At 43.2% G+C, this 14532-nt stretch overlaps 1 protein-coding gene and 1 long non-coding RNA gene across 5 annotated transcripts in view; both read right to left on the bottom strand.

Annotated features, from left to right (window-relative positions):
* Window positions 1-10359, bottom strand: part of HEATR6 (HEAT repeat containing 6) — a 28972-nt gene extending 18613 nt beyond the window's left edge. For 3 of the 4 annotated variants that reach the window (XM_045586165.1, XM_045586166.1, XM_036450927.2), the window contains exons 1-6: window positions 10106-10349; window positions 7025-7132; window positions 4230-4370; window positions 3177-3292; window positions 2190-2304; window positions 1079-1180 (exon numbers count right to left, since the gene is read on the bottom strand). In XM_045586165.1, the coding sequence (XP_045442121.1) occupies window positions 1079-1180; window positions 2190-2304; window positions 3177-3292; window positions 4230-4370; window positions 7025-7132; window positions 10106-10324 (801 nt within the window). In that variant the 5' untranslated portion in view covers window positions 10325-10349. Of the gene's footprint in view, window positions 1-1078; window positions 1181-2189; window positions 2305-3176; window positions 3293-4229; window positions 4371-7024; window positions 7133-10105 lie in introns of all 4 variants that reach the window. The other variant, XM_036450930.2, reaches the window with a different exon arrangement.
* Window positions 10360-12536: 2177 nt separating this feature from the next.
* LOC123652911 lies at window positions 12537-13660 on the bottom strand. Its single transcript, XR_006742475.1, has 3 exons — window positions 13567-13660; window positions 12832-12838; window positions 12537-12612 (listed from the first exon to the last, which is right to left on the bottom strand). It is a non-coding gene; the product is annotated as an uncharacterized LOC123652911 (long non-coding RNA).
* Between the last annotated feature and the right edge of the window lie 872 nt (window positions 13661-14532).

Here is a 14532-nt window from a genome sequence, read left to right as displayed (position 1 = left end):
CAGAAGATAGCTTATAAGACTTAATGAAGAGTTTAATTACATCCAGCAAGATCTGATTTGATCAGATTAGATCTGACTTTAGTTTATTCATTTACTTATTATTTTATTTATTAAATTATAAAATTTATCCAGGTTCATGTAATTATTTTACCTAAATATAAAATTTTAATTTAGCTTATCCTTGTCCACATGTAGATATCTGTCTGCCTATCTATTTGGGAGTAGGGGAGATGGCACAGGGGAAACATTAACATTAACATTTCCCTCTCTAGACTGTTAGAACTCATTAACATTGATGTGAAAGACAAAGAATGTCCAGGTAAACCTGTTATCCAGGTAAAGCTTTTATCATATCTGGCTTTAACCTGAGGCTAGCACAAAGCTTTGTACCATTTTCTGACCATACTGATGACAGCTGGATCCCTAGAGAGGCTGAGCTGACTTTCCCACTGACTGGCAGGTTCAGAAACCAAAGGATGTCCTGGCAGCTTACTGACACACATCTTTTTTTCTTTAACATTTTTTTTTATTGATTTCAAAGAGGAAGGGAGAGAGACAGAAACATCGATGATGAGAATCATTGACTGGCTGCCTCCTGCACGCCCCCTACTGGGATGTAGTTTGCAACCGGGGCCTGTGCCCTTGACTGGAATTGAACCTGGGACCCTTCAGTCAACAGACTGACACTCTATCCACTGAGCCAAACCAGCTAGGACCTAACACATATCTTGATTGGCCTATCTATTATAGGGAGGGGCAAGAGGCAAGGAGAAGACCTGGTTCTTCTTTCAAATACAGTTTCAAGATCACCTAAAATTAAATTATTTCCAGATCATACATAGTCCCTAAGTGAAGACAGATAAAATTTTAGAATTTTGAGACATGTACTCAATAAAGCAAGGTTTATTGTTTTCAGTTCTTAATTTTAAGTAAGTTTGAATATGAACACTTTATTCTTCTCTCTTTAAAACATAATATGCTAAAACTAGCCTTGGAGTGACGGTCCTTATGCCTGGGGTTTGAATAGGAAAGATATTAACCAGAATGAGGATGTGGGTTTAAACAGACAGTGCCTTACCTTGAGCACAGCTAGGAGAGCTCCGAGTTCCTCAGTCTGTGTCAATTTCATTTTCCCACCATTTAGAAGAGACTGTATACCTTTTAATGCATTCTGTAACAACTGGGGGGAGGGGGAGGAGACCAAGTTAAAAGGTAAATGAAATCTGGTTGCCCAGGGACCAACTTTCTAGCACCAATTAAGATGGAAGAGAAAGTGTCTTTAGATGATGAAAAAACCTTCAGGGGGGCGGGGGGAGAAGAAACACAAATATACCCCATGAAGAGGGAAGACATCTGATGAACTACTATTGTAGTTATTTCCAGAACAGAGTGTTTTTATTGAATAAGAGTGGTCTTATCATACATGTTTACAAATCAGCATGTACAAATGGTAAAAAAACAAAACAAAAAGAGACATTCAGTGGGAAGAACGTGATAGGAATGAAAAGTGGCAAAGATAAGAAGCTGGGAATCTATAATACAACAACCGCAGCAGCTCCCACAGTCAAAGAAATGAATGTGGGAGCAGGTTTCTGGGGAGCAATTCTGATCAAGATTCATTTTTTGACTCAGTAATCTCATTTTCAGAATTCTATCCTTAAGAAATGCTCCTCACATGGAGAGAATGTAAACTGTAGTCTTTTTGAAATAGTGGAAACATTGAGAAAACTTCAATTCCATCAATTATGACAATGATTATATAAAAAGCTAACTCCTCCCCACCCCCGTTTTGCCCCTCTATAAAAAAAATGAATAAATAAATAAATCAACAAACATAACCTCAGGTGAGAATTAAATTAAAAATAAGTAAATAAAAACAAATAAAAAAGTCACTAGTCTGAAACTATATTGCTTTTATAGTCAGGAGGGGGGAAAATAGTGTTCTTTAAAAACCTAGAATTGTAAAACAAAAACAACAGCAAAACACAACAAACAAAAACAGTTCCTTGTAATTTAAACTTGATATGATTTCAGTCTTTAGGTTATCAACATTCCACTTATGCCTGGATCTCCAGACAAAACTAATATACTACCAGCAACCAAATCAAATCTTTGTTAACGGCTTTGGCTCCACTGCTGCTTCTAGTCTCCTCTGTTACATTCACAAGATTAGTGATAGTCCCACCTACCATGCAAAACGTGATATCATCCATCTCAGGTGATTTTGGAGACTGTAAAATGGTCAAGAAAGCTTGGAAGCAGATATTCTGGTAGGGCTCCTCCAAGTATGGCTGTCCTGGCACACTAAAACACACACAGAGAAAATGAGTCAGTCTCCTTCCAAACGGCTCTTGCCAAAGAATAAGAATTAAAAGTAGCAATAACAGAACGACGGGGTTGGAATGTACTCTCCAATGAAACTGTGTTCTGGAAGACTGTGCACCTGGGTACAGGCCCAAAACTGAAATGAACTGGGAAAAGGAAGAATGGTCTCCATAGGGAAGTGTTACAGAAGCTTGTGGTGGAAGAAGTATGGAGAGAGAAATCACATTTAATTCTGCAAGGGAAATCATGGCGATAGATCCTGTCAAGTCAGAATCGCACAGCTGACCATGCCTTCCGAGGCCCTGGACAACTCTGCAATGCAGACAATGGTTAACAAATACCCTGGTCAGTTCAGATTTGTGCTGCTCACTTCCTACTGCTTTAGTCTAGAATTGGGCAGGTGGGATTGGTTCTAAAATTTTATCTATCTTCACTTAGGAACTATTGATATGTATGATCTGGAAATAACTTAATTTTAGATGATCTTGAAATTTGACAGACAAATTTCCCCAAAGCTGAAATTCATATGAATAGATCCTTCTACAACACTAAGATTAGAATTTATATCAGTAGAAAACAAAAACTTGACATATTGCATATATATCACTTTTACTACATTTTAGGAATAAGGTCCTAGTCTATTTTCTTCACAAGTTTTCTTTACAAACAATATGAAAATTAAAAATAAGCAAAGAGCACGGAAAATATTATTATTAGCAAAGAGCATGGAAAATGCAAAGTAGGTTGATTTTCTAAGTTGGCTCTGGCTTCAGACAGATTGACCCACCTACAAGGAGCCCACGAGAGGCCCTATATTATTACAACTGGGAAGTCTGATGGGACCCATGTACCTGAGACACAAGTTTGCCATACAATGCACTGCAGCTCTCCTCACTTCAGGGTCAGACTGAGCCACGTCACTCAACTTCATCAAGAGTCCACTCTTGCCTAGTAAGTCCGGGAGATACTGAAACAAAATGACAGCCGGTGTTGGTCAAAGAACAGCTTCTGAAAAATATTTCTCTTTAGACAGATTTCATTTTTTAAATTAAAGGGTAGGTAAATACCAAGTGACTAGCTGCTACCTAAATCTTTTATTTATTTAAAAATATTTCTTTTTATTTCAGAGAAGAAGGGAGAGGAAGAGAGAGAAAGAAATATCAATGATGAGAGAGAATCACCGATCGGCAGCCTCCTATATGCCCCACACTGGGGACCAAGCCCGAAACACTGGCATGTGCCCTTGACCAGAATTGAACCCGGGACCTTTCAGTCCACAGGCCGGCCGACACTCTATCCACTGAGCCAAACCAGCTAGGGCTAGATATCTTTTAGATGGGGACACAAAGATATGCACAAAGACATCAGTAAGGATCATCACCCCCAGCCTAGGTAGTTGCCAAAGTATTTAGTCTTGGCTGCATAATGATAATAAATAATAATGGTTAACATTTACCAAGTGCCAAGCACTTTACATGCTTGGTCTCATTTCAGCCCTGAGGAACTATTTTACACAAGAGGAAATAAGCCTCAGAGTGGTCAAGTAAGGGTTGTTAAGACACATCTAATTAATGGCAGGACAGAAATATAAAAAAAAGCCTATTGGTTCAGAACTTGTGCTCATAATCCTTTAAAAAACAAAGATTAAAAACCAAACAGAGCCAAACTGGTTTGGCTAAGTGGATAGAGCATCGATCTGTAGACTGAAAGGTCCCAGGTTCGATTCCGGTCAAGGGCATATACATTGGTTGTGGGCACATCCCCAGTGTGGGATGTGCAGGAGGTAGCTGGTCGATGTTTCCCTCTCATGGATGTTTCTAGCTCTCTATCCCTCTCCTTTCCTCCCTGTAAAAAATCAATAAAATATGTTAAAAACAAAATAAACAGAACACAGTTTAAATTACCTTTTGACATCTTGAGCCATTGCCATAAACCAGAGCTGCCAGGGCTTGGAGAATTTTCACGTGTGTCCAGGAACTGCACTGTTGAATTGCGGAAATTGTATATGCCAACAGAAAATCCAGGTTTCGCTCATCAACTATCACCTATAGATAGAGAAAAAAATATGTATGATCTACTTCAAAAAATTTATAAATCCTTTTCAGACATATATGATCATCTTAAGCTGTGCAAGAGAGAAAGTGTGGTGTGTCCATCTTTTTTTGTGTCAAAAAGAACAGCTCGCCAAGACCGGTTTGGCTCAGTGGATAGAGCGTTGGCCTGTGGACTGAAAGGTCCCGGGTTCAATTCCGGTCAAGGGCATGTACCTTGGTTGTGGACACATCCCCAGTAAAGGGTGCGCAAGAGGCAACTGATTGATGTTCTCTCTCATTAATGTTTCTAGCTCTCTATCTCTCTCCCTTCCTCTCTGTAAAAAAATCAATAAAAATATATTAAAAAAAAAAAAAAAAAAAAAAGAACAGCTCAATAGGCCTTGAAAGTTTGATCAAGACTGGACCTTCTCTTTGCCTCAGAGTCTTGTTTACTACTTCCCCCATACTCCCTCTACTCAAAGTAGAATCTGGCAAAATCCTTGTAACTTTTCCTGGAACTAACCAGACATTGGCAGCTGTGAATATACAGATATATAAGGCTCAATCCATTGAAATTTCTTAATTCAACTAAGTTGCCTTATACATAGTTAGTAAAAGCTCAACAAAAACATTGTGAATAAAAGTTTACTAAATAGCTACAAGGTCTCCACCATAATGTGGTGAATACAACAGGAAGAGATGGCATATCCCTGTCCTCCAGTTTATAATCTTGTTGGGGAAAAGCAGGCTAGTCCAAATACCAACTCAGAGACAACTGAGATAAACTATCATTAAATGCTAGAGAGCTGGTTAAGGGCTATAGATGCCATAAGTCAGTGGTCAGCAAACTCATTAGTCAGCAGAGCCGAATATCAACAGTACAATGATTGAAATTTCTTTTGAGAACCGAAAACCAACTTCTGCACGTGGGCCATGAAGTTTCAATCGCACTATACGTGTGTGCCCGCACATGGTATTTTGTGAAAGAGCCACACTCAAGGGGCCAAAGAGCTGCATGTGGCTCTCGAGCCGCAGTTTGCCGACCACTGCCATAGGTGATTAGAAATGATTCCAACTGCCAGTGTGACAAAGACGATATACCTAAGAACAGTAAACGTTCAGAAGCTATCACATCAGTCTGAAAAATTCTAAACTTGAAAACAGCCTTACTCCAATTATGAAGTCACATGCTGCAGACACTGTTGGTAACTTACCACCATTTACTTCCTCTTTTTTAGATTTTGTTTGGGTGCCCACCCCTTCTACATGAGACCTGAGGGTAAATCCTAATTAACCTGACAGTGGTTTTCTACCAGAGTCAATTTTGTCCACCAGGGAACATTTGGCAATGTTTGTATACATTTATCATCTGTCACAATTGGAAGGAGGCTACATGTATCTAGTGGGTAGAGGCCAAGGATTCTGCTAAACATCCTATAATGCACAGGACAGAATTACCCAATCCGAAAGCAATAGTGCTGAGGTCGAGAAACTTCACATTGTAATCAATCATCTACGGCAGCAATGGCCAGCCAGTGGCCCGGGGACCACTGGTGGTCCGTGAAGTTTGGGAGGTTGGCGACCGCTGATCTAGGGAGCTTAAGCCCTCCAGGTGATTCTAATGGGCAGTCAAGGTTGAAACTCCCGATTTAAGCCCCTTACGGTCATGCCATTCCCTGACCAAACTGCCGCAGAGAGGTTCTCATATCACCTACGTCTCCCCAGCCAGATATCAAGGAGGTCTACTGGAGAACCTGTGGGCCACATGTCCTCATTCTTAAAAAAAAAAAAAAAAAAAAAGACATAAAATAAACACTTCTTTTGCTTCTGCTGGGTGTTCTTTATTTTGCATTGATGCCTGGAATTGAAGCAGTCACCAGTCTTCTGACTGTGAGAGATGCTGGCTAAGGATAACCCATATGCTGCAGATGGCAAAACTGAACGATACCAGCAGTCTTCTTATTTCAAGTACCCTTAGAGCTGCTTCCCTCGGGGCGTAATTTAAAAAAAATTGTTTAGCTACCCTGGGCTGGCTTTTCTGCTTCTTGAAGCCAACAGCACCCTTAATTAATAAGTTTTGTGTGAACTACATTCATATAGTCATGTAGTATCTTATAGTAATAGCTTTAATATTTTAACCATTTATAAAAAAATAAGTTTGTTTAGCAAGTTAAAAATGGTTCTAGAAAGGGAGCTACAGTATACCTTGATATAAAAAGGGGTGTTTTTATCTAGCATCCTCTTATCTCTAAGCTACTTCTCATGTTTAAGAAATACTAAAAGTAGACCACAAAAAAATGGCAGTTTTTGGAAAGAGGAAAAAAAATATTGATAGGAAAGGTGTAGGAGATTATTCCAATTTATTCTTAGATATATGTTGGTCAGATACACCTTCATGGAAAAATTTAAGACATGGGGGACTTAATGAAATTGGTTTCTTTAGGAACTTTTAGAATTATACAGGATATCTGGAGAAACTTCTAAAATTGTACAGAATTAAAAAAAATCAGTTATATTTGTTTTAATATCATTCTTAGCAGGCATTTCCTTTCTCTTTAACATCTCAAAAGACCAGCCTATCATACTTACCACAGATGTAGTGTTTCAAAAATACTTACTTATTCTCAAAGAGCACAATCTGAATTCTAAATTTCCTGAATGATTACCTGTAATGTGTTAAGTAAATGGTGGGTAAGCTGAGACACTTTGCTGACAAGATGATTCTGATTAAGAGGCACCAGTCGGCAAGCTTGGACAAGAAGAGTGCTGACGTCCTACCAAAAACAAAACCAAAAAAAAGACAATAAAAGGTGAGAGAGCCACGTGAAGAACCCGCTCTGCAAAAGGCAAAATGAAAGTGAGTGGTTTACAGCCAAAACTGAGGCAGAAAGTAGGAAATGACAGCACAAAAATAGGATGTGCTGGGAATAATCAATATGGTTTCTGTCAGGTTAAAGACTCCAGGGTCTCTACATAAGTAGAGGCAGTATAATTAATAACCAAAGAACGGCTTCCACATTATAAAAGCACACACTGAAGTAAAAAATGCCAAGAAGTAGTAAACCAGATTTTCCTTTTTAAAAGTATTTTTATACACTTCAAAGAGAAAAGGAGAGGAAAACAGACAGAGAAACTTCAATGATGAGAGAGAATCATTGGCTGCCTCCTGCACCCCCTCCCCCCCAATGGGGATCGAGCTTACAACCTGGGCATATGCCCTGACCAGGAATCAGACTGTGACCTTCTGATTCATAGGTTGATGCTCAACCTCTGAGCCATGCCAGTTGGACAGCAAACCAGATTTCCATTGCCACTGGGGAAATCAGAAATGATGCTTGTATGAATTTAATGTAAAACTTTGGAATTCTAAAAAACAAAAATTGCACCATTTATTCATTGATGTTTATTGAATAAAAGGGCCCTGAGCACCTACTCTGTGCCAGGTCTTTGTGCTCCAAATATAAACAAACATATTTCTGAGCCCTAAGAAGCTCACAATCTAATGTGGGAGATGAAATACACATCCTTAAAGTGACCTAAGCGCTGGAAGAATTAAGTACAAACTCTGGGATAATGGTAAGTAGGAAAGACTTGTGGAAGTGGGTTTTAAGCAGAATGTGGAATTATTTGAAGGGTGAGTAAAAATCTGTACACAGACAAGGCTTGAGAGACATGGGAAGCAAAGGGAAGGCAGTGCAAAGACTTGGAAACAGTAGTTGGAGTGAAATACCAACAGGTGCTTGAGGAATAGTAAGTTGAAAATGACTGCACCCAGGGCACCGGAAGAGGACTTAGAGAACAGGAAACAGAAAAGGTATATATTTTTGGGACAAAAATATCAAATCATACAAATAAAACAAAAGTCCCCAATTGCTCCCTTAATTCCACTCTGCTCCCTCGAAACACAAACTCTTATTTTGCTGTGAACTCTTTGTATCTATAAAATGCACATACACTTTTCAATCTCCCCAACCCATTGCCGAAACCGGTTTGGCTCAGTGGTAGAGCGTCGGCTTGCGGACCGAAAGGTCCCAGGTTTGATTCCGGTCAAGGGCATGTACATTGGTTGCGGGCACATCCCCTGTGGGGGGGCTACAGGAGGCAGTTGGTCGATGTATCTCTCTCATTGATGTTTCTAGCTCTCTATCTCTCTCCCTTCCTCTCTGTGAAAAATCAATAAAATATATTTTTTAAAATTCTTAAAATAAATAAATAAATCTCCCACCCTATACTGGTCTCACACGGTATGAACTGTTCTGTAATTTGCTTTGAGCATTTACTAATATATTGTATATTGAAGATCTTCCCAAATCAAAAGCTTTACTTCTCCAGTCCGATTGTCTTCCACTAAAGAAAAGATCACTCTTGTCAGCAAAACAAAGAGTGGGCTGTAGACGGCTGGGCTGGAGGCAGGCGATAAGTGAGCGGAGGCAAGTGGAAGAGTCCAAGAAAGAAGAGTCCCCTGGCCTGAGGGCCATCGGAATGGCATTTGGTATGGGCAGGCGGGGGGGGGGGGGGGGGGTGGGGGGTGGGGGGGGGGGGTGGGGGGTGGGGGTGTCGGACAGAGAACTATCAGGAGACAGAGTGTAAAGAACCAGGTTGGAGAGGCTCTGGAAGGATGGAAAGGGGAAGATCCGGTCTGTACCTGTTTAAGTTGGCAGACTGAGCCTGTTTGTGTATGGGGCATGGCATGTGGACTCACTGTTAGGAACTGGCAAGTCCGAGGTGTCTGTGAGCACCAGTGTGCCTGGGTCAGGTGTTCAGGGAATTCAGTCAATACTCTCCAGGCCTGATGTGTGTGACTAACATTCCTCAAAGTGCTTCTCCAGGGGTGGCAGAGAGGGGCAGAGCCAGCATGAAGGAACGGAAAAAGGCAGGGCCTTGGTGTCAGACTTAGGTTCCAGTTCTAGCTCAGCTTTGCCAGCAATATGACACTGGATCTTTTTTTTTTTTAATTTTATTTTTTTAATTAATTTCTTTATTGATTAAGGTATCACATATTTGTCCTCAATCCCCCATTCCAATCCCCTCTCCCCCACCTCCCTATTGTCCTTGACCACTGGTTAGGCTCATATGTGTGCACATAAGTCCTTTGGTTGATTTCTCCCTTTTATCCTCACCCTCCCTTTGAGGTCCATGACACTGGACCTTTATGAGCCTGTGTTTTTATCAGTAAAACAGACTTAATACCCACGCTCTAAAGTTCCTGGAGCCGTACACGGAAAAGCACTGGGGTACGTGGTCCCTGCGCCATGCACTCAATCAAGAGCAGCGGTGGGTTTTATATACAAAGCATTCTGCATGCAGGGAGTGGAGCGGTGGGTTTTATATACAAAGCATTCTGCACGCAGGGTGCGGAGCGGTGGGTTTTATATACAAAGCATTCTGCACGCAGGGAGCGGAGCGGTGGGTTTTATATACAAAGCATTCTGCATGCAGGGAGTGGAGCGGGTGGCCGGGAAGGTGGAACCAGAGATGACACCTGCGCTGGTGTCAGAGCAGAAGTCACCCGGGCGGGCTTTGAAAGATGCGAGTGCGGCAAGCACTGCCAGTCTTCCAGGAAAGGCAATGAATGAGCCGGCTGTCGGGGACAAACCAGCTGGAATGCAGGCGTGCGAAGTGGGAGGGGGCGAGGTGGGGGTAAGGAAAGCCCCGACAGGCAGCCGGGAGCTCCGGGCGGGGTCAGCGCACTCCCGGAGGGTGGGCCGGCCGGCGGGCTCCCGGGTCCTCTCCCCGCACCCGCCTACCTCGGGGGCCACGCCGCCGCCCGCGCTGTAGTTCTCGGAGATGAGCTGGTCCAGCAGCAGGTGGATCTCCGTGCGGGAGGCGCTGCTGTCGTCCGGGCGCAGGGCGCGCAGCCTGGCCGACAGGCGGCGGAACCCGGCGCCCTGCTCCCGGGGCGGCTCCCGCGGCGCCTCCCGCGGCGGCCCGCCCAAAGGGGAGCCGGCCATTTGCACGGTCGCCATGTTTCCTGCGTAGAGCGCGGGCGGGAAATACTTCCGGGGCATCCTGGGCTCCGCGCTCCACTTCCGGGAACGCCTTCTTTAGAGCCGAACCCGAAGCGTTAGGGTTCCAAGACTCGGGGGAACAGATCCTGAGACGTGCTCTGCAAATACATACCTGCCACATTTAAGAAATTTGCTTCTGAGCAGGAATGACATGCGTGTTGAGGGCCAGAGTTTCAGATTCGGGCTAGAGTTGGAGAGGGAGGGGCCGTGGTGGATGGCAGTGGCGGAAACCGCTAGCTCTACTCCATTCCTCTTCTTACGTCTTACCACAGCCCCTGACTTTTTCCCAGGCACAAACCTGCCCTGAATAAGGTTACGTTCCCCAGTATTCCTTGCGGCTGGTTGGGAACCCCCGCTGTGGATTTTGAGACATCTCGCCATACAAGGAATTCAGGAGTTCAAACCCGTCTAAGGGTGACCTGGTTGAGATTGGACACCCCCAAGGTTTCCTGAAAACTTAAAAGGAAAATGCTAGAAAAGAAAAGAGCCATTAAAAAAAAAATCTTTATTGTTCATATTATTACAAATGTTCCTCATTTCCCCCCCCCCTCCATCGCTCCCCTCCACCAGGTTCCCACCCCACCCTCTGCCCTTCTCCCCCCCTCCCCCCTGTCCTCATCATTAGGTGCACAGTTTATGTTCAGTCTCTTCCCGCACCCCCCACTCCATTTTCCCTGAGAATCGTCAGTTCACTCGAAAAGAGCCATTTTTAAAGCTGTGAACAGTTTTCAGTACCCCAAGAGGTGAAGCCTTGGTGTTTACATTTGGGTAGACTGGGAAAAACCTTCGAGTTATGCAAATAGAAAGCCAATTCTCACCCATGGCTCTTGGGGGGGGGGGGGGAACCTTGAAGTCACCTGAATGTACATGTTTTATCCTGAGAATAAAGCACTTCTGTTTAGCAATGAAAATTGGGAGTATGTTCTGGAAGAACTAATTCTCTGACGACTTCGGGCTTCTTTGGGGAGAAATATTTATTATTTGTTTGAATTTAGATTTCATTATGCTTGCTATTATTACATTGGGATGTGTGTATATGTATGTAATGTATGTATATGTATTTGTGATATTTAACCATTTGCTCAGAGGAGATCAGGAATTGACATCTAGTCACTGATGTTTTAGTTGGAGTTCTCATAAAGCAGAGCCTCAGTTAAGGTTAGTATGTGAGTGAATTATTCAGGAATGAACATGGAAGAAAAGAGAATCAATACAAATATTTGCTATTGAGTTGGCTAATGCATGGGTGATGATTCCCCAATCCTCAAGACTTTCTGAGAAGCCTTTCAGAATGCTATCTGGATAGGTTCCCCAAACCCCACCCCAGGAATGGAAAGGGTAACCACATACTATCTGTAAGTCTCTGACTTCTATTGCCAAATGTTGCCCCATCAAGCATGAATTCTCAGTGCTTCTGAGTAGAGCAATCATCAGTATGTGATGGCTCCTGCAGGAATCTCTTATTGTAGTCAAAGAAGCCCCAAGGCAAAAGTTGGAGGTGTGGTGTACTAGAGTGCCAATTCAAGGCAAGGCTCACCAGTTATTTTATGGTAAGCTGAGAGATGACTGAGATAAGCTGTAGCAATGATCACAATAGGAATGCAAGGGGAAGAGTATTTGAAGCAGTGCCTAAGAGAAGTCCAACATACTGGGCTAGAAGGGTGGGAAGCCTGTTTATCATCACAGTGGAAGTGGCATAAAAGAGACTGTGAAAAGGATTTAGGTTTGGCGTGGCTCATCTTAGGTTGCATGGGATTATAGTTAAGACCCTGATACATATGACTTTGAATAAATTACTTAATTCTCCCAGTGGTAGGCATCCAGTCCTGCTACTTACCAGTGTATTGCCTTGGAATAGGGTATCTCCACAGGTGCTTCTGAGTCTTTCCCTAATGAAGGCTGCTACTATAGGCCTGCTATTTGCTAGAAGGTCATTTTTTTCTTGATCAAAATCATATTCACAGAACACTTGAGAAAACATTGTCATGCCCTTTGCCCTGTTAATGGACATGAGCATGGAAAGAGGAAAGAAACCAGCTGGCACTTGCCTCTCAACTCTGCTGAATACATTGTATTCATGGACTTGGTACAGGGCACACAATCTATTTTGTTCATCCACAGAGGGTCCAATAGAAAGAATGTCTAAAGGGAAATGATGACACAATCTCAATAATGCCACAGATAAGATTTATTTTGGACACAAGCTCTTTATAATCGGTCACTCCATCACTTTAGATCTTTATCTTCTGGGGCTGCAAGCCAAGGGATAGATACTTGCCAGGAATGATGTGTGGAAAATGTTATGTGTGTGGATTCATGAGAAACCTTCTGGGTCTGGTCTCCAGGCTCGATTATACCCCCCATACTTCTTCTTCATTGTCATCAACAAAGTCGTCAACATCATCCTTTTAAAATATATATTTGGTCATGACATTTCCTCTGCTCAGAAACACCCTGCAGTCTACCAAACAGCTCATTCCTTTCCGAACCCTGGTTTGGATGATCCTCTACTGAGATGAACTTCTACAGAGCACAATCTCAATCACTTTCTTATCTCCAGTGTAGGGCCAACATTTCCCCATCATCTGTACTGCCCTTCCTCACTGTGGCAAACTTTATGCCTCCTTTAAGCTCTTCCTTAAATGTTCTCTACTCTCTGACAAGCTTTCCGACCCCCACTGATCCACCCCACCCAGGCAAAACCAATGAACTCTTCCCTGTACTTCCACAGATCTTAGTAGAACTTTGTACAAAGCTGTGGTCACCCTGGGTTGTAATTACTTACATAGTTCTGTCCCTGAGCTAGCTGTGTTTATCTTTTTACTTCAACTTCAGCACAATGCCTGACTGACACAGGAGATACTCCATAATTGACCATTTTCTAGGAAGAGTTAAGGCCCCCTTGGTGGGAAAGGGAAAGGAGGTGACACACCCTGGGTCAATAATGACCTGTGAATCTAGGACCATGGTCACTTGTCTCAATTGAGAGTTCCCTCAGGACAAAGACAGGGATAGGGCTTCTCTCCGAGGAGAGGGTCTTAGATAATGCAGCCAGGTGTCCTTCTGCCATTCACTTCCAGCCTCTTTCTCTTGGAGTTACCCAGATTCTTGTGTGCAGTGGACACGTGAACATCCATCAGCCCCAGGAAAGTCCACTGGGGAGTAGTTAACACCCTTGTCAGCTCTTGATTGATTTAGACTCACCACATGGATAGCAGGTAGGCATGCATGGCCACATCCAATGCTGCAGCATTTCATTCCCTTGGGACATGAGTTATCTCCTGAGCACTTTTCAACACAAACCCCACCGGTTTCTTTGGGCACCTTGGGGCAGAGTCCAGGTCTGTTCCCCCCTGAAACATACAATGGTGTTTGTGGAGTATGGGGTAGTCACTAACCAGGTATAAAAACTGCTGTTAGAGGTTGATGGGCTCACTGCTGGCAGGACTCCCACTTCTTCCATTTTTCCTTTGTACTCCTGAGCCCCTCCCTCAGCCTCGGCAGCCCCACTCTCAAACTGAAGCCCCCATTTTCATAGTCAAGCCCTTAGGAGAATTTTCTCCCTGCTGCAAAGGCTGCCTGGTCCCATGGGCAAGAATCCTGCTGTCATAGCCTCTTCTTTCCACCTTAGACGATGTTAGAAAAATCTCTGATCCCAGACATCCATCATCCCCCCTCATCCATACACCGTGTTCATCCGGGGCTACACCTGTGAGAGCCCTATTCCCAAGGCACATCTAGAGAGCACCCCAACTTTTAATAAAGCCCAGCCTGAGCTGATAAGAAGAATGGGGCCCTGGCTGGTGTGAATCAGTTGGTTAGAGCTGTGGTCAGCAAACTGTGGCTCGAGAGCCACATGGGGCTCTTTGGCCCCTTGGGTGTGGCTCTTCCACAAAATGCCACGGCCTGGGCGAGTCTATTTTGAAGAAGTGGCATTAGAAGAAGTTTAAGTTTAAAGAATTTGGCTCTCAAAAGAAATTTCAATCGATGTACTATTGATATTTGGCTCTGTTGACTAATGAGTTTGCCGACCACTGGGTTAGAACATTGCCCCATATACTGAAGGTTTGCAGGTTCAATCCCCTCTCAGGGCATGTATGGTAAGCACCCAATCGATGTTCTCTCTCTTCTCTCTCTCTCTCTGTCTCTCCCTCTCTCTCTGTCTC

This window comes from Pipistrellus kuhlii, unplaced genomic scaffold (genome assembly GCF_014108245.1).
Source record: "Pipistrellus kuhlii isolate mPipKuh1 unplaced genomic scaffold, mPipKuh1.p scaffold_m20_p_22, whole genome shotgun sequence".
NCBI lineage: Eukaryota > Metazoa > Chordata > Mammalia > Chiroptera > Vespertilionidae > Pipistrellus > Pipistrellus kuhlii.
This window is presented reverse-complemented; position numbering and strand designations above follow the sequence as displayed.